This window comes from Pseudophryne corroboree, chromosome 1 (assembly GCF_028390025.1).
Source record: "Pseudophryne corroboree isolate aPseCor3 chromosome 1, aPseCor3.hap2, whole genome shotgun sequence".
In the NCBI taxonomy this organism is placed as follows: domain Eukaryota; kingdom Metazoa; phylum Chordata; class Amphibia; order Anura; family Myobatrachidae; genus Pseudophryne; species Pseudophryne corroboree.
Window position 1 is genome coordinate 367,557,331 of NC_086444.1, and position 21,091 is coordinate 367,578,421.

A 21,091-nucleotide genomic window follows, 5' to 3' on the forward strand; every position below is an offset into this window, starting at 1 on the left:
GTGTGCTGTGGGAGCAATGGCGCACAGCTGCAGTGCTGTGCGCTACCTTAATGAAGACAGGAGTCTTCTGCCGCCGATTTCATCGTTCTTCTGTCTTCTGGCTCTGCAAGGGGGACGGTGGCGCGGCTCCGGGAAAGGACGATCGAGGTCAGGCCCTGTGTTCGAACCCTCTGGAGCTAATGGTGTCCAGTAGCCTAAGAAGCCCAAGCTAGCTGCAAGCAGGTAGGTTTGCTTCTCTCCCCTCAGTCCCATGTAGCAGTGAGTCTGTTGCCAGCAAATCTCACTGAAAATAAAAAACCTAACAAATACTTTCTTTCTAGCAAGCTCAGGAGAGCCCACTAGGAGCACCCAGCTCTGGCCGGGCACAGATTCTAACTGAGGTCTGGAGGAGGGGCATAGAGGGAGGAGCCAGTGCACACCAGATAATACCTAATCTTTCTTTTAGAGTGCCCAGTCTCCTGCGGAGCCCGTCTATTCCCCATGGTCCTTACGGAGTTCCCAGCATCCACTAGGACGTCAGAGAAACAAAGGATCAGACACACAAACTGTTTACATTTATGGCAACGAGAGAGTGATATACAGAAGGAATTAGCTTACACAGCTGGTTCTAGCCCTAGCAGGAAACTGATGGCAACTGGAGAGACAATGGCTACAGAGAATGGCATACTGGGATATGATGATAATAGTGCACTTAATAAATGTAGTAATGACAATAAGAGTAAACGTAATAAATGTGTTAATGACGATAGGAGTAAAACTGATAAATGTACAAATTCTAACCCGTGCAAGTTGTACCCCATGTTAAACTTCCCTCAGGATTACAAGCAAGAAAGTGAGCCCAGCACGATGTCGGCGTTTTTTTCAGCAGCCACCATAGAAGACACCCAGGTGGGCACGGCCCAATCGGTAAAGGCAGCAGTAAAGCCCCCTAACGGAGGGTCAGGTGAGGTCGTGTCCACAGGTAAGTACGGTATTGTACATTATGCACAGACAATTGCACCTCACATTGTAGAGTCAACACAAGATGGTGTAGTTGAACTTAATCCTGTCAGGGTGATTGCAGTCCCAAATGGAAAGACTGACGCTCAGGGAGTCACTCCCGTCAGAGACATTGCCATGCATTGTCCCTGGTCCCGGACAGAATTGAGGACAATTATGTCTGAATTTCCCTATCCCAGGAGAGATCTAGCCGCATGCCAAAGGTTCATTAAAGAACTAGGTAACGCCGCCGAACCCACTAACAAAGATTGGCGGACAGTACTGCGGGCATGTTTGCCCTCTAGTATTGACCCTGCGAAATTCATTACTGATTGTAAGTTAGACGCAGAAGTACCTCTCACTGAAGAGTACAATCAGGAAAATGTTAAACAGATCAACCTGCAATTAGGAGTATATTTCCCAACTGTTGTCAAGTGGAACAAAATTTTCTCCATTAGACAAAAAGAAGGTGAAACTGCTTCTGATTATTTCCATCGAGCATCATAGGAAATGGCTAGATACACTGGGATCGCGGACATTGAGGAAAGTGTACATCATAGAGAGGTAGCGGTGTCCGTATTAATGGAAGGCTTAAAAGAAGTGTTGAGAACAAGGGTACAGACCACTCAACCTAACTGGAGAGGTATCTCGGTGGCTGCATTAAGAGAGTCCGCTATCGAACATGAACGAAAATGAACATAATATCCAAAGAACCAGGGAAGCACAGGGAGAGCGGTTGATGGTGATGAGCATCAAAGCACTAGAAGAGGCATCAAATCGACCAAAACCCCCAGCCCATGGCACATGGAGGAAGCCAAGGGTTTGTTATCTGTGTAAAAGGGAAGGGCATTATGCCAGCAACTGTAACAGCACACATAAAGTCAGACCTCCTAGACAAGAACACGAGCAAAGTTATGACACACTGTATGACACACGTAATTGGAATCAGGGATCATATAGGAAAAATTTTGGGCCGCACCTGTAATTTGCAGCCAGTGAAGTTGATTGTTAGCCTTGAATAGTAAGCCTGAGGTTACAGTCGATGTAAATGGTAGGTCATTCCTTGTAGACACAAGGGCGGCCAGGTAAACTCTGTGATTTATCTTTAAATGTTTCCTCTTCATCTCTGACGTTCACCAGCAGAACTACAGCTCAAACGTCACATGTCTACTTGGTCTTTTCAGAGGTCTACCCAACCCAAGTATATCTTACCAGCATCATTGTGCCTGGCCACGCACAGAGGGTGGAGAGTGGAAATACTGGTGGGGGAGACTGTGCAGAGATATCGATAAACATGTTGGTGTGACAGCCTGATGGTGAACGGAAATCTGACAATTTTTCTCTTTTTCTATTATTCTCTCTCTTTTTGTTCTTTCATGTTCTACGGATGATATGTCATACAACAGTTAAACAAATGGTAATGCAAGATTTATGCTCCTTACAGAAAGATCGCTGATTCGGAAAGAATATAGTATCACTGGAGTGTTCGTTTTGGGAAGACTGAGAGGCAGCACTGTTGAGACGGCATCTGAGCAAGAAGAACAAGACTAGAGACGAATTATCGTAACAATTTTCTTTCCCTCCTAAGTATTTTCTTTTCCCCCATTACCACTCTTTCTTTCTCCTCCTGCAAGATGGACTCGCCCCAAGAGACTGCATTCCGTGTTTTCCTGTTGACCCTGTTGTTGACCATAGCAGTTTATTTCGGTGAGAGTACCAGAGAGGTCGAGAAAGGATCTGGAATGGGTTCTGATGACCAGGATGGATTCGTAGAATTCCCGAGAGCAACACAATCACCGAGCAAAAGCGAGTATCAGAAAATGATCTGGTAGCCATGACACTAAGAGACATTGTGAAGGATTGTTAGCTGAAGAGAATTGTATCTGTAGGAATTGTGAAAACATAGTTGAGGACGGGTGCATCCAGAGATGTCAGTCCAGTATTAATATCAACATGGACCGTCATCCATTGAGGAACTATCACTCATTAGTGGGTAAGGTTTTAAACCAAACGGAATGCTGGGTGTGCTCACAAGTACCTCAAGGTCATAGAAAGTCAGGACTAGTGCCATACGCTTTAACGATAGATGAGGTACTTGAATTAAGGGGTGGGAGACCGGTGGACAAGAAATTTAATATTTCTAAGCCTCCTAGTTTGAAGCTCCACCAATATCATGTGGATAGGTCCTTAATATGTTTTAACATTTCCAATCCCCGAAAGCCGGGAAATTGGGAAGTGACATGGAACAACCAAACCATGACATTCTCACACAGAGCCGATAGAATGCCCATAGACTCAGAGCTTATAGGCCAAATAGCCAACGGTGGGAGATATTTTCAGTATAGGTACACTCTAGGAAGTAGGACCATGCGAGTTGGAGAAGTATCACCAGGATACTGTGCACATATCATACAGCCTGATACGTGTACTAGACAAATGAGAGAGTTAGGGACAGGATTTTTCACCTGGAAGGTTTGTAATATGGTGATGTCATATTCTGTCCCATATGTCCTCCCCGATGATGCATATTACATATGTGGGAGGAAGGCGTATAAGTGGCTTTCCCCAAACTCAGAGGGATTGTGTTACATTGGAAGAGTGTTGCCAGAAGTAATGACCATTACCCATGAGAAAATGAAAGACGTTCACCGCAATGCTCAAGCTCCTTACACTCACACCCATTCCGAACACATTGTAAAGAGACACCTTATAGATAGGACAGAGCATGCAGCCTCTGATTTCATCCACGAATCCACCGGGATTCAACTCCTACTCACGCTAGATATCACCCGTACCGCCAGAGGAGTTATACATTTTAGGTATATAACTGCGCTAGCGAACCTGATAGACAATATCACCGAGATGTATGATGACACCTTCAGGTATACTGGGAGAGAATTGCATGCTTACAAAACGGAACTGATCCAGCACAGGATGGTTCTAAATTACATCACAGCGGTGACAGGCGGGTATTGTGTCACCCTAGCAACTCAGTATGGTGTAAAGTGCTGTACGTATATCACAAACAGCACTGATGACCCAACCGAGGTCATAGATCAAAAGATGGACGATATCTTGCAATTGAAGTGGGAGTTCCGAAGGAGGCACAAACTTACCCTTACTTCTGTGAGTAATGAACTGACCGTCTGGGTATCATGAACCCACGCAATTGGTTCTCAGGTTTAGGAGAATGGGCCCAAAATGTTATCGTTAATGTAGGGAAATTCCTCTTGTATATCCTAGGAGTTGTCATAATGATTGGTTTGATATTTAGATGTGTTCGGATTTTAATGAATTGCAAGCGTAGTACCAAATTGATGAGTTTGAGGAGCGAGGGCATTGTAACAACAACTGGTTTAATTTATGACCCATCAATCGAGACAATGTTGTGATAATATGTGATTCCACGGTCCGTTTCTTTCACCCGTTTCTCCTTTGTTTTTCTCCAAGGTAAAAAGACATCCACTCGGAAGAAGATTTTGATGCACATTTCCACAGACCTTTGATGAACTTTTTCACAGACATTTGATGAACTTTTAGAGACTTTAACTTTCTATGGACACTTGAAAAACTTTGCTTGCCACTTACAGCAAAGATACAGCAACCCGGACAAGACATCAACAAGACATCAACAAGACATCCAAGGACAACCACATACATTATCATATGAATGCATTTATAACGCATGTTTCTTATCTTCATCTCTACGATCTTCAGGTAGTGACACACATAGTCGACAGGTAATATAAGCACATATATTAGCACTCACATATTTTCCCCCATCATGTATCACCAACTAATGTGCACCCCATTTGTTGGAACTAAAAGCCGAAAATAGCTCGGTAGAGTTTGTTAGCCCACTTACAGACCCTTAATACGGGATAAGAAGGATTCAATGTATACTTCGCAATACCTCGAAGCTTATTTTAGAACATGTACGGCACGATGATACATGACCCCTCAGACATGAATTTCATACATACATGCTTTTACTATCCCACTAAGTCATACATTTCCCACCTTCTCCTCTCCTCCCTACACCCAATCATATATAGGTATTTCACGGTATTATATATTTTTCTGCTTAGTTGTTTAGATAAGTGGCAGTTATTGTTGACTGCCAAAGGGTGGACTGTCAAAGTCGAAAAATATCATGATGCATATGCCTTGTACTAACCCCTCATGCACACGCGCGCTGCTCGTGCACCCACTCCCCCGTACGTGCACATACCCGCAAGTTGCGTAGGGGACGCTACAGCGTCTCGTGCGCATGAGATGTGTATTTACGGCGGAGTTTGTGAGCGTCTAGCGTGCGACTCGATCGTAGCATATTTAACCCATATAGTGTGTTTTATAGCTAATATTCCCCTAGACAATGTCAGCGAGTATGTTTAGTTTAAACGGTTCCTGGATAGAGAGATTCCTCTTTGCATGATAGGAAGGGTCAGATAAAGGTTGAAAGGTGGTGTCTAGTATCCAGCTGTAGGATATTTTAAGGGTAACATTTCGGTGTTGGTTAGGAAAGGATCGCTCGCTCCTGCGTATAGTTATGTGCAAAAGTAGTTTATGAACATATATTGTATTTGCTGTAAATTACACATGCGGCGGGAATCCTGAGGATACCTCCCACCAGAGCAGTTGGAGAAAGACACAGCCCACCTGTTCAAATCCACCTATGACCTTTGCTATAATGTGGAGACACATTCCTGTGTCCAATGAACAATGAGATTATAGGGACCATTGTATTGTGAATGTATGTTGTGTATATAAAGACCACCATTGCCTGGCCAGACACTCACTCTCTCTGAAGGCTTTCTCTCTGAATGCTGAGGGCTGGATCCAGGACGCGCTTGCGAATCATCCCTACGTATGTATATTTCTCTGTAGCCATTTTGTTATCCATTTTGTTCGCCATTCGTTTCAATTTGTTCACTCTTGTTTGTTATTGTTCATATTATTCTCTGTTATTGTGTTAGATTTTGATGTTAGTTTGTAGTGTATAACTTGTATTGTGTTTATCCCCTTTTCTCTAAACCATCCACGGCGGTGTTAGAACCGCTGTGGTTTTTAAATCCAAACCAGGTCTTGTGTTTTCACTTCTCCACAAAGGGCTTTTCTTAGCGTCTCAATCGCTCAAACAGCATACACATTGTTAAGGGTTTTCAGCGTTACATCATTGTAGTATTAGATTACTAAGGTTTAGAGTATAAGCATATTCTTACTGTGTGTTATTAATAAGGTTTACTGCGTATCATTCTGTGATCGTCTGCGCCGCTCGTGTCTCACTCTCACGGCGCAGCGTCCACTACGCCAATAGCATAGCAGTACGGTACTCGGTACACCTATAGCGTGCTTGGTACGAAGCGTGAAACCGTGAGCGTACGCATCGCTCGTGCGTTGCGCCCACGGCTTAGCGTCTGTTACGCTAAATGCGTACCCCTACGGTACTCAGTACGCAAATAGCGTACTTAGTCCGTAATAGTAAATAGCTTATGTTTAAAGGTAATATTTGACATTATCACCACGTTGAGATCCCAAGGAGGCACAAAGGGCGGTTGGATGTGCAGAACGGGTTTGGATCATTAGATCGACAGTGTCTAGGTCGACAATATTTAGGTCAACAGTCACTAGGTCGACAGGGTCAGAAGGTCGACATGTTCTAGGTCGACATGAGGTTTTTTTGGTGTCGTTTTCTTCGTAGAGTGACTGGGAACCCCAATTAGTGCACCGTGTCCCCTCACATGGCTCACTTCGCTTGCCATGCTTTGGGCAAGGTGCCGCGCTTCGCTCGGCACAGATTACCGTTCCAATCGTAGTCCATGTGGATCATTAAGTATGAAAAATATTTTTTTTTTGAAAAACCTATGTCGACCTTTTGACCTGTCGACCTAGAACATGTCGACCTTCTGACCATTTCGACCTAGTGACTGTCGACCTATAAGGTCGACCTAAAAACCATTGTCGACCTAGACATTGTCGATCTTCAGACTGGATCTCGTGCAGAACCCCCTTCAAAATTGTCTGAACCTCAGGGAGAGAAGCCAATTGTTTCTGGAAGAAAATGAATAAGGCCAAAATCTGGACTTTTATGGAGCCCAAACGCAGGCCCACATCCACACCTAACTGCAGGAAAAGGAGAAAATGTCCCAGTTGAAATTCCACTGCAGGAAATATCCTGTACTCACACCAAGAGACGTATTTTTTCCAAATACGGTGGTAATGTTTAGACATTACCCCCTTTCTGGCTTGGATCAGGGTTGGAATAACCCTATCCGGGATCCCTTTCCGAGCTAGAATTTGACGCTCAACCTCCATGCCGTCAAACGTAGCCGTGGTAAGCCTTGATAGACGAACGGCCCCTGTTGGAGAAGGTCCTCGTGAAGAGGTAGAGTCCACGGGTCCTCTAGAAGCATCTCCAGTAGATCTGCATACCAGGCCCTTCTTGGTCAGTCCAGAGAAATGAGAATTGCTTGAACCTTATACCTTTCTATTCTTTTGAGAATCTTTGGGATCAATGGGAGTGGTGGAAACACGTACACCATCTGGTAGACCCATGTAGTCACCAGAGCGTCCACCTCCACTGCTTGCGGATTCCTCGACCTGGAACAATACCGCTCAAGCTTCTTGTTGAGACGAGAAGCCATAACGTCGATTAGTGACATTCCCCACTGACGTGTCAAGCACCAGAACACCTCCGGGTGAAGGCCCCATTCTCCTGGGTGAAGGTCGGGTCTGCTGAGGAAGTCTGCTCATCAGTTGTCTACTTCTGGAATGAAGATCACGGACAACGCCACAGCGTGTCTTTCTGCCCAGAGTAGAATCCTTGTTACCTCTGACATTGCTACCCTGCTCTTAGTTCCGCCTTGTCGGTTTATGTATGTCACTGCCATCACATTGTCCGACCGAACCTGAATGGCTTGATCTTGAAGAAGATGTGATGCCTGTAGAAGGGTGTTGTGTATGGCCCTTAGTTCCAGAATGTTGATTGGAAGAATGGCTTCCTGACTTGATAATTTCTCTTGGAACTGTTCCCCCTGGGTGACTGCTCCCCAACCTCTGAGGTTTGTGCCTGTGGTTAGCAGAATCCAATTTTGAATCCCGAACCTTCGGCCCTCGGTCAGATGACAAGTCTGAAGCCACCACAGAAGAGAAATCCTGGCTTTTGGCGACAGACGGATCCTCTGGTGCAAGTGAAGATGTGATCCGGACAATTTATCCAACAGATCCAGCTGAAAGGGCCTTGCGTGAAACCTTCTGTATTGCAGCACCTCGTAAGCGGCCACCATCTTTCCCAGAAGGTGAATGCATAGATGCACCGATGTCCGGGTTTGTCTTAGAACATCCCGCACCATCGACTGAATCACCAATGCTTTTTCCAACGGAAGGAATACCTTCTGCGCCTCTGTATCCAATATCATCCCCAGGAACGGAAGCCTCCGTGTTGATTCCAGATGAGATTTTGGTAGGTTCAAAATCCACCCGTGATCCTGGAGTAGTCTGGTTGAGAGGGCAATGTTGACTAACAACCTCTCCCTGGATGGTGCTTTTATCAGCAGATCGACCAGGTACGGTATTATGTTCAGTCCCTGTTTGCGGAGGACAAACATCATCTCTGCCATTACCTTGGTGAATACCCTCGGTGCCATAGAGAGGCCAAATGGCAGGGACTGGAACTGGTAGTGACAGTCCTGTAATGCAAACCTTAGATAAGCCTGATGAGGCGGCCAAATCGGAATATGAAGGTACGCATCCTTGATATCCAGAGACACCAAGAATTCCCCCTCCTCCAGACCTGAGATCACCACTCTCAGAGACTCCATCTTGAACTTGAACACCCGTAAGTACGGGTTCAACGACTTGAGATTTAAAATGGGCCTTACCGAACCATCCGGTTTCGGAACCACAAACAGGTTGGAATAATAACCCTGGTTTTGCAGCTGAAGCGGAATTGGAACAATAACCTGAGTCTTTACCAGTTTCTGAATTGCTTCCTGTAAAGTCATACTTGCTTCTTGAGAAGCTGGTAAGCCTGATTTGAAGAACCTGTGAGGCAGGAGTTCCTGAAACTCCAGTCTGTAGCCCTGGGCTATAAGATCTTTGACCACGGGATCCTGGCATGACGTTGCCCATATGTGACTGAAGAATCTCAAACGGGCTCCCACCTGCCTGTCTTCCAGGCAGTGCGGTCCATCGTCATGCAGAAGGCTTAGAGTAAGCAGAACCGGGGTTCTGTTCCTGTGAATCTGCAGTTGCTGGTTTTCTGGGTTTACCTCTATTGCCTTTGAAGGCCGTAGAAGAACCTTTGGTTTTGTTTTTAAACTTCGCTGTCCGAAAGGACTGCAGAGTTGGAGCAGTGTAGGATTTTCTAGCCGGGGGAGCTGCGGAAGGAAGGTATGTAGATTTACCCGCCGTAGCCTTGGATATCCACGTATCCAGTTCATCCCCAAAAAGGGCTTCACCAGTGAAAGGTAGATTTTCCACACCTTTCCTGGAATCCACATCCGCAGTCCACTGGCGTAGCCACAAGCCCCTGCGTGCGGACACTGCCATGGCAGTGGTGCGTGCATTGAGTAAACCAATTTCCTTTATGGCATCCACCATAAAGTTAGCAGAATCCTGTATATGCTGTAGGAGTAAAATTATCTCCCCCTGGATAAGGAATCTAACCTGTCAATTAGATTACCTGACCATTTTGCAATGGCCCTAGAGATCCATGCACATGCTATAGTGGGTCTCTGGGCCACCCCCGCAGCTGTGTACAGAGATTTGAGAGTGGTCTCAATCTTGCGGTCTGCAGCATCCTTCAAGGAAGCTGCCCCAGGAACACGTAAAACTATCTTACGTGACAGCCTAGAAACCGATGCATCAACTATCGGTGGGTTTTCCCATTTTTTCCTATCATCCTGAGGAAACGGGAAGGATGTGAGTAACCGTTTTGGGACCTGAAACTTCTTGTCAGGATTTACCCAAGTTGCTTCAAATAGGGAATTTAATTCCTTAGATGCAGGGAAAGTAGCTGAGGATTTTTTTTTTCACATTAAAATAAGATTCCTCCTCGTCCTGACACCTTATCAGGAATGTTAAGGACATCTCTAACAGCTTCTATCAGGGCCTGTATAACCTGTGACAAAGCTGCATCCCCCCCTCCCGAGTCCACCTCACCCTCCTCCGGTTCTGATACATTATCATCATCAGTATCAGCCTGCATGATTTGGGCCAGAGTACGCTTCTGTGGACAAATGGTACGGGTCTGAGACGCTGGAGCGACCACTGAATCTCTATTCATCAGGTCATCAACAGATTGCCTTAAGTATCGCGTCTCCTTCTCATTTTGGGATAATTTATTCAAAATTTTTGAAATCATCCCTTTTAATGACTCAGATCCACTAGCCTGAGAATGTGTACTATCCCGAGTAGACGGCAGTGATCCCCCAGATTGAGAAAAACACTCTGCTGTGCATGATACACACTCCTTTGACATAGTAAATGTGAAAGAATACACACACACACACACACACACACACACACATACACACACGAAATAGGGTAAAACACAGTTAACACACACAGTGCCCTCTAGGGAGACACAGAGTATAATGGAGCCAACCACACAGCGCCCCTATAGCTAAAGTACAAGTTTAGCTGGGTAAGTACCCTAAAGAGGGTTTAGTACACCAAATATTGCTCCCCCTCCTTTGCTATGACCCCCTGGTACCGCTTGAGGTGCTCTGGAGTCCTTGTGGAGGAGCTGCGCTTCCCTGCCAGTTTGCCTGTGTATAGCTGCAGAGGGAAAATGGCGCTGGTGAGCTGCTGGATCTGCTCATAGTGAAGTCCCGACCCCTTAATGGCGCGCAGTCTTCCCGTATTTTTTATACTGGCTGAGGTAATTTCTGTTCTACAGTGGGTTAAAACCCCTGTATAATTGCTGCCAGTGTTGGTATGTGTGTGTTGTGGCTTCAGCTCGCCCCTCACAGTGGAACACACAGCACCCTGTATGCCTCTGAAGCCTAGAGCCGCAGCCTGCTTTTCAGCGCTGCACTCCTACCGCTTGTGCCGCCATTACAGCCGTCGACCCGCTAAATGGGACGCCGGCCACCTACTCACCACTCTAACTTCTGGCTCTGGTAGGGGAGGCGGCGTGCTGCGGGTCTGCACGCTCGCCGTGGTGGGGCTTGTGAATAGGACCCTCAGGAGCTCAGTATCCTGTCAGCAGGGAACGGGACCATTAACCCTAGGGAGGTTGGGCCATTCCCCCTTCCTAAGTCCCACGAAGCAGGAAGTCTGGTGCCAGCCAGACCTGCCTGAAAACAATAAAAAAGAAAATAAAAGCAGAAAACTCTTCAGGAGCTTCCCAAGCATGACCGGCTCCTCCAGGCACATTTTCTAAACTGAGTCTGGTAGTAGGGGCATAGAGGGAGGAGCTAGCCCACACTATCAATTTCTTAAAGTGCCCATGGCTCCTAGTGGACCCGTCTATACTCCATGGTACTAATGTGGACCCCAGTATCCTCTAGGACGTAACAGAAATGCCAGATAAAATGCCCTGTTTTCGCAATCAGGGCCCAAAAATACATAAGCCCAGGAACTTAACCGGTATCCTATGCGTCTTTGCCCGAAAAAGTAATATATTTTGGCCAAAAAAAAACGGGGGATAATTGAATTGGCCGGAACAAAAATTGGTAATACAGTTGAAAAATTTAGCAAACGCCACCCCACCACCTTTGTTTTTTGAGGGTGAATTTTTTTGGGGCCTTATTGAATATTCCAAATAGTATTGATTATTTTGCACTGTGTACACTGCATAAATTACTAAAATGAATATTGGTGAAGATTGCCGATGTAACTATATTTTTGCTATTCTATTGGTTTATTAGGGGTCCCAGACCAATGGTTAGAGTCAAACTTACAATATTTAGCTACTTTAACGCCCATTTGTTACTGTATAATGTGTATCTGAAATAAGTAAAACTGTTTAAAATATTGTCAAGTAGGAGCAGAATGTGTTGTTTATTTGTATTACAATGAAAAATGAATCCAAAGCACAAGTGAAAACTGAAAGATAAATATATATTAAAAAATAAATAAAATGAGACCATTATAAAAGGTGTGATCTAATAGACAGGTACTCAAAAAGTTTAACTGTGTTAGTAAACACAGCTGTTCCATCTGGGATTCCAAGAATCGCAAAGGAATACAACAAAAAGCAAAATACCACTGGATGAAGAAATGCGTTTTTCAAAATCTGATGCTTTCCTATGGATAGGAGTGCTTGCGGGACATACATAAGTATGGCATCCTCGTTACTTCAGTTGTTGCTAACACTAACCCTGAGAGATGGAATTAAAGTTCTATTAAAATGTGAAAACATTTTTTATATGGATACATCTACATGTATTAGTACTAGGTATAACTGAATTAATGAGAATAGTCAGTGCTATATATAACTGAATTATTGAGGATAGAATATTTAAAATAACAAGTGAATAATTAACCATTTCCTCTCACACAGTCACTGTGAGCTCCGTCCAAAACATCATCAGACATTAACAGAATATATTCAGTTCAAACACAAAGATATATTGAATTAGCATACTGAATTAGTCGTGGGGTTTGCCCAGCAGCAGGTGTTGGTGCTGCCCAATTCAAGTAGTTGCGGGAACCCAACGTGCTAATTACCAGAGGTACAGTTACAGTATGTGGTGGTGAAAAGGGTTGCACTTCTGTTTGTCAATATATTTAATGATTGGCATCCACTAGCACTGGTTTTAGCCATCACATTGACCATAAGTTATTTGACATGATCCTGGACCACCAACCTCACGGCAGCTTCCACCCGGCTCCAGCAGCGTGTTGGAGCCTGGTGGAAGCTGCCGTGAGGTTGGGCGGCTGAGTGACATCCAGCTGCAGCGCTACTGTAGCGCTGATCTTCCTGTATGCCCGCCGGCTGTCCCCCTGTCTCCCTGTGGATCCCCCCCCTCTCCTCCTCTGGGTCCGCATCTCAGTCTGACATCTTTTTGATGTCGGACTGAGATGGTGGAAAAGGGGGCCAAAACCGACCGTTTTCGACACAAGCACGTGGATCGGCAGCTATTCCACCGATCCACGTGCTTTTCGACAAGTCGAATTAATCGACTTGTCGAAAAATGTAGGGATATATTGAATAGGCCGAATCAGGATTCGACCTTAAAAAGTCGAAAACTGCCGTCTTTTCGACAGACTGCAGTTTTCGACTTCAATTGAATATACCAAAAAAGTCCAGTTGTGTCTGCGCACACACAACCTAAAAGTAGCAGCTGTCTGCTCCCAAACACAATCCAACACCATACAAAAATGTATAAATCTCTATAAAAAAATCTCAGGTGCATAAATGACTGAACACACATATCTATTGAAGTTTGACATTCCTTTATATATTCTATACTAAATCTCAGAATACAAATTTTTGCACAGTTACAATACACTGGAATGTAATTCAGAACTACAGAATCTAATATCACTTAAAAAGTGATACATTCAAAGACTTACTCTGTATTTTTTATATATATTTTATTATTTTGTATAATTTTCTTAAGTCCATTTGGTGTGCACAGTATTTGGTCACGTGACAATTTTTTTAATATAACATTGGATGCCACATGCAAATTGTTTATATGAAACAATGATTCATTTAATAATGTATGTTTACTATTTTTTATTCTGATCTTTGATATAAAATATATAAAGGAATATAACACTTCAATAGATGTGTGTGTTCGGTCATTTATGCACCTTTTTTTATAGCGCAAACAGTCAATTTTTTTTATATGGTGTTCTCCATTGGTGACAAGTTATTACCTAAAAATGGCACATCCAAAGAGGTTTTCATTGGCTTGACTGAACAGTACTCAAGCAGTGTCCTTGATAAATACAGTATGCAGTTAATGTAGTATAGCAAGTGTATTACTATAATAGACGTACTGTGCCAATTTAACTTTTAAACATGCTTTTACCTAGTTTATTTTTCTGATAATCCAAAATAATGCTTAGAAGTGTGTATGTGTATAAGCATATTTTATATCTTCATACGTCTCGTTTATCTTACTTTGTTCTTTGTACCCACCTGAAGCTGGCAAGCTGCAGCAAGTGTCTCCTGCACATTGTGGACACCAAGCTCTAGCTCAGATGTGTATATGAAATCCAAGATTTTGCACATAGCATTGTAAGTGATGCCATGGATCTGCACTTCCCGTTGATCCATTTCTCGTAACCCTCCTGCAAACATACCTCTAATAAAACATACATAGCATTAAAATAAACATTTTGAAAAATGGTCACATTAAAAAAAAAAAAAAATCAACATGTCTAGTCTGTCTTCTGATGCAATCATTACTGTTATTTTAAAGGTCACATAGATACATCTAAATCTTTGCTTATCGTATGAGCCAGTGGCGTAAGTTCGCCCCAGTCGCCCGGAGGCATGATAAATGTTGGTGCCCCCCCTACATACTGTATACATACACACCCTTCATATGTAGCTATCCGGCACTCATGTTGAACAGTAGTAGCGTGCTCAGGTGCCTTTCCAAATAGTAATATAGATACACATACAAAGTGGACGGCACTCCAAGTCAGTCATCACAATAAAATAGACACCAGCATACCTTTATAGCACACCTACAGTACTCCCTCACCCAACAGTGTGTCACAATGTAGATGCTTTGGCGCAGTGGTGTGCCGATATACAGTATATATATATATATATATATATATATATATATATATAAACAACACACAAACGCTTCTTTCACTTAAACACACACACCTCTCACACTCACACCTCTTACTTACACACGACTCCTTAGCTTAAACACACAAAATCCTCACTTACACACACGCCTCTCACTTACACACACACCTCTCACTTACACATGCTTCCTTCACTTAAAATCACACACACACCTCCTTCATTTACACACACACACACACACACACACACACACACACACACACACACACACACACACACACACACTTCCTTCACTTAAACACACAAACATGCCTCTTTCACTTACACACACACACACACGCCTCTCTCACACATACACACACACACACACACGTCTCCCTTACATGTACACATATCTTTCACTTAAAAACTCACACACACACACAAAAACAAACACATGCTTCCTTCACTTACACACACACACACACACACACACACACACACCTCGCTTAAACATGCACACATAAAACACAGTGCTGCCAACATTCATTAAAGACCCCCCAGCACCCCTCCCCTTTCCAACTACACACACCCCCACAGTGCAGCTTGAGGCAAGTGCTGCCAGTGCCTACCTGCTGCTATCAGCCCAACGGAAGAACAGAGAGCATCGCTTGGCCAGCTCATCTGGAAGGGCCTGGCAGGAGCTGCGTTCTGGAGCTCCCCCTAGCTGTAGCCACAGCCAGCTCTCTGTATATACTAGGACAGGGGTGGCCAACCAGTCAGATGCAAAGAGCCAGAAAAGATCTGTAGTCAAGGGCAAGAGCCAGTATCATGCGCGCGCCGAAGGCGCGTGTGCAAAAATGGGGGCATGGTCTAGTTTTCACAAAGCCACACCCCATTTTGTGCGCACACCTTTCGTTATGACGTTTGTAGGAGTATGACCTTGTGTCATAACTCCGTTTTTAGTCATGCTGTACAGTGCCAAATACATATAATGCCCGGGTGAGGTATGGTATGCCGGCGGCCGGGCTCCAGGCGACCAGCATACCGGCGCCGGAAGCCCGACCGCCGGCATACCGCCAGCGCAAATGAGCCACTTGCGAGCTCGCTATGCGCGCCACGCTATTTATTCTCCCTCCAGGGGGGTCGTGGACCCCCACGAGGGAGAAAAACTGTCGGTATGCCGGCTGTCGGGATTCCGGCGCCGGTATACTGTGCGCCGGGATCCCGACAGTTGGCAACCTGAAGACCACCCATAATGCCCCTGTACAGTGCAACATACATATAAAAATGTCAAAAAATGGGTGCCTCCACACTGCCAAAAACATATGTCCCCACAGTGCCAGATACATATATGCTCCAAAGTGCCAGATACATATATGCCACACAGTGCCAGATACATATAAGCCTCACAGTGCCAGATACACATGACCCCCCAGTGCCAGATATGCCCCCAGTGCCAGATATATATGTCCCCACAGTGCCAGCTATGCCCCTAGTGCCAGATATATATGTCCCCAAAGTGCCAGCTATGCCCCCAATGCAGTGTCCCCACAGTGCCAGATATGCCCCAGTGCCAGATATACATGTCCCCACACAGTGCCAGCTCTGCCCCCAGTGCCAGATATACGTGTCCCCCCAGTGCCAGCTATGCCCCTGTGCCAGATATGCCTCCAGTGCCAGATATATATGCCCCCACAGTGCCAGCTATGCCCCTAGTGCCAGATATATATGTCCCCAAAGTGCCAGCTATGCCCCCAGTGCCAGATATATATGTCCCCACAGTGCCAGCTATGCCCCCAATGCCAGTGTTCCCAGTGCCAGATATGCCCCCCAGTGCCAGATATATATGTCCCCACAGTGCCAGCTATGCCCCCAATGCCAGTGTCCCCACAGTGCCAGATATGCCCCCCAGTGCCAGCTATGCCCCCAATGCCAGTGTCCCCACAGTGCCAGATATGACCCCCAGCGCCAGGTATACATGTCCCCACAGTGCCAGCAATGCCCCCAGTGCCAGATATACATGCCCCCCCCCCCATCCCTTGTGCTGCTCACCGCGCTGCTGCTGTCTGTGAGGGGAGGAGAGCGCAGCTTGCGCCTCTCCTGCCCCTCACTCTCCGGCGGCTGTGTCCCTCTTCAATTATGCGCCGGTCCATGAGCCAATCAAAGCTCGCGGACCGGCAGCCTTAGCTGCCGGTCCGCGAGCTCTGATTGGCTCAAGGACCGGCGCTGAATTGAAGCGCGCCGCCGCCGGAGAGTGAGGGGCAGGGGAGGTGCACGCTGCGCTCTCCTCCCCTCACAGACAGCAGCAGCGCGGTGAGCGGCAGTGGGAGACAGTGGAGGAGATGTGCCCCCTTGAGGCCAGGAGCCCGGCGGCAGCCGACTCCACTGCCTCCCAGAGTTCCGCCCCTGGTATAAGCCACTCATACATTCAGTTGCCATTTTTCCTAGCAGTATTATTTTCCTTCAATACATCTAAGGTGCATTATAAAGTTGTTTTTGTAAATTTACCCACAAGCAAGACTAGAATGTGTACTGAACATGCTCAACTTGGCCACAAAGTCTGAAGTAAAATGCAAGCTACAGTGCTGAAGGTGAATGTGGATGCAAGATGAAACACACAGTGTCCAGAACACAGGGGAAGAGTGCAGTAACTGAGCACACTAGTCTACCCATACGGGCTAATTCAGAGAATCATGTTGGTCATACAGCAGCTGCCTTATTGGGTGCCGCTACTGTGCCATAATATGCTAATACAGCAGGATGGTCTGTGTTTCCGCGCTGCCAGGGCCCGTGAGCTGTGTCGGAAGACCTTGGAAAACACAGAAAATGTTTTGCTGCTTCCCCACCCCAAAACAGCCGCAGCATGTCAATCAGGGGGGTACTGCAACTGATTTTGGCATCACCCTAAGGTACTCAATGTTTCCAAACCTGTATTTATATTAGAGAATGCAGATAGTGTTAATTTCAGAAAGGTGCTCAACCTTACTATTTAATATTTTCAAGTACAGGTTGAGTAACCCTTATCAAAAATGCTTGGGACCAGAAATACTGACACCGTGTCGTAACTTAAAAAAAACCTATTATACGAAAAAATAGTATTTTTATTCAAAATGTTTAATGCCAGTGGCATCCTCAGCGCTAATGCTAAACCCCTTTGTGTGTGTGTGTTTCCCTGAACAGTGCTTTTTGCATTTTCCATTTTGTATTACTATTCAGATTTACTTAATTACAATAAGTAATACTAATGCTTAACATTAACTTGTTGTTGAAGTTTTCAATTTCATCTAAGTGTACTTTGTATGCATTAATATGTGTAGTCTATCTATATATATTCAGACATGGGGGGTATTCAATTAGCGACAAAATCACCTCAATTTACAGTGACTGCCATTTTTACCAAGAAAAGTAAGTTTTTGCGGGTATGCACGCTCTCGAGATTCACCCTATTCATATTCAAATTAGCAAAAACGGGATTGCCGCTAAAATTTGTGCCGAAAATAAAAAGAGGATTTTGGTGCTTACCGATAAATCCATTTCTCTGAATCCACTTGTGGACACTGGAGAACTCTTAGACAGCCGGGGTGTGCAGGATGCTGACCGAAGGTGGCACAATGTAAAAATGTATGCACAGCTGGCTCCTCCCCCTTCACGTTCCCTGATCCCTCCAGTTTGAAAAAATGATGAACTGAAAAGGGAAAATGAAAATTCAAAGCCATACGGGAAGGAACCGACCGTACCGACGAGTTGAACAGTAACCTAGAACTATGAACATAATAATCAAACTGAACTAATTTTAAACAAGAAAAACGCAGGCTGACAGCACCGAGGTGGGCGTCCAGTGTCCCCGAGTGGATTCAGAGAAACGGATGTATCGGTAATTACCAAAATCCTCTTTTCTCTTTCTTCCACTATGGGACACTGGAGAACTCTTCGACTGCTGGTCACCTCCTAAAAATACTCCCATGGGCGGGAGTGCTGTCCAAAGCCTGAAGAACCAAACAACCAAAATTTGCATCTCTAGATGCAAACGTATTAAACTTGTAGAAATGAAGGAACGTGTGTACAGACAACCACGTCGCAGCTCTGCAAAGTTGAGCAGTGGAAGCTCCTCTAGCCGCAGACAAGGAAGCCCCCCACTGCCCTAGTGGTATGAGCACCTATTCGAAAAGGAACTCCCTTACCACAAGAAATATAAGCCTGTTTAACGGTAAGTCGTATCCATCTGGTCAAGGTCAGTTTTGAAGCCGGCCAAACCCTTCTTGGGCCCATTCTACAGTACAAACCAAACGTAATACCTTCGAATAGAATCCGTAGCCTGTACGTAGATTCGTAAGGCTCTGACTACATCCAAGTACAGGTCCTCTTCCGACAATCCTTGGAAAGCGGGGACCACAATCGGCTGGTTTAAGTGGAAACCCAAAAGCACCTTGGGCAAAAACTCCTCTTTTGTACTGAGCTACGCACTGTCCTCATGAAAAACTAGGATGGACTTTTACATGACAGGGCGCCCAATTATGTGACCCGTCTTACTGATGCTAAAGCAAGGAGCAGGACTGCTTTCCAGCTCATATATTTTTGATCAGCCCTTTCCAAAGGCTCAAAAACGGCTGATCTCAAAAACTGTAGCACCAAATTTAGATCCCACGGGACCGTGGGAGGACAAAAAAAGTGGTTGTATTCTCACCACACCCTGTAAAAATGTATGGACCTCCTGCAAGGACGCCAGAAAAGGATCCAGAGGGCCGAGACCTGTACCTTCAAAGATCCCATTCTCAAGCGACCATCCAAACCCTTTTGGAAAAAACCGCAACAGTCTAGTAAGGTGGAACTCTGTGGGGTTCCAACCCCTAGGCTGGCACCAGTCCATGTACTTCTTCCAGATTTTCTAACAATGTGCTGCCGTGACTGGCTTCCTTGCCGCTAACATGGTAGGAATAGCTGATTAAGGGATACCCCTGTTTTAGTATCTTGTTCTCAAGAATCACACCGTCAAACTTAGACGGTTCAGGTCTTGAAGGAATGACCCTTGTGACAACAGGTCCTCCCTCTGCAGCAGTTTCCAAGGATCCTCCGCCAGGCCCGAGTACCAACTTCTGCGCGGCCAGTCTGGTGCTATTAAAATCACTCACGTTCTTTCCTGTTTCATCCTTTTCAATACTCTAGGTAACAGGAGAAATGGCAGGAAAATGTACACCAGTTCGTATGTCCAGGGAATCCCCAACGTGTCCACCGCCTCTGCTGCTGGATCCCGCATCCTGGCAACATATCTTGGCAGCTGATGTTTGTTTCGAGATGTCACTAAGGCTATCTGCGGGAGACCCCACCTTCTTACAACTGCCTTAAATACCTTTGGGTGTAGGCACCACTCCCCTGGATGCCTATCCTGACCACTGAGGTAGTCTGCTTCTCAATTTACCACTCCTGGAATGAAGACTGCCGACATGATTATGTTGCGCTTTTCCTGTCCAAGACAGAATCCCTGAGACTTCTTTTAAAGCCATGCGGCTACTTGTTCCTCTCTGATGGTATATGTAAGCTGTTGTCGTCACTGTCCAACTGCACTCTCTCATGCTGAGCCAATACTAGGTCTTCTGCCAAAAGACGAGCATTGTAAAAGGCTCTTAGTTTCAATACATTTATTGGAAGACTGCTCTCCTGTGGCGTCCATCTTCCCTGAAACTGATGGTTGTCCAGTACCGTTCCCCATCCTCTGAGACTGGCATCTGTTGTTAAAATCTTCCAGTCCCAGATTCCAAACCTCTTTCCTGCCGTTAGATTCTTGTGGACCGACCACCAGATTAACGAGGTCCTGGCTTGGGGTGACAAGCGAATCCTTCTATGAAGAAGTAAATGCATGCCAGCCTTCTGAGCAATTAGATTTAGCAGAAAAGGTCTGGAATGCAGTCTGCCGTATGGGATTGCTTCGAAAGATGCTACTATTTTCCCTAAAGCCGTACCCAAAGATGCAAGGGGACCGCCTGGTTCTTTAGAACCTGACATACCATTCCCTTGATTTCTCGAATCTTGTCTTCTCAGAGAAATACCTTCCTTTGTATCGTATCTAAAAAGAGACCAAGGAATTGGATCCTCTGCGTCGGTTGCAGATTGGATTTTTGGAAATTCACGATCCCACCGTGATGAATCAGAAACTGGTAAGTGCTCAGAGCATCCCGGATCAACTGGTCCTAACCTGGAGTCTTGATAAGAAGGTCGTCCAGATACGGTAATAACGTTCCCCCTAGCGATCTCAATTTCGCTACCATGACTGCCATGATCTTTGTGAAGACTCTCGGGGCTGATGATAGGCCCAACGGTAGAGATCTGAACTGGTAATGTGTCTTGCCCACTGCAAACCATAAATACATAGAAACATAGATAGGTTTGGTGTGGGGTCCAAATTGGCAC

The 21,091-nt window shown here is 45.4% G+C and overlaps 1 protein-coding gene across 10 annotated transcripts in view; it reads right to left on the reverse strand.

Annotated features, from left to right (window-relative positions):
- Positions 1-21,091, reverse strand: part of KLHL22 (kelch like family member 22) — a 181,668-nt gene that overhangs the window by 64,757 nt on the left and 95,820 nt on the right. For 8 of the 10 annotated variants that reach the window (XM_063913022.1, XM_063913024.1, XM_063913021.1 and 5 more), the window contains one exon: positions 14,078-14,243. In XM_063913022.1, the coding sequence (XP_063769092.1) occupies positions 14,078-14,243 (166 nt within the window). Of the gene's footprint in view, positions 1-14,077; positions 14,244-21,091 lie in introns of those variants that run through there. The other 2 variants (XM_063913029.1, XM_063913030.1) reach the window with 2 other exon arrangements.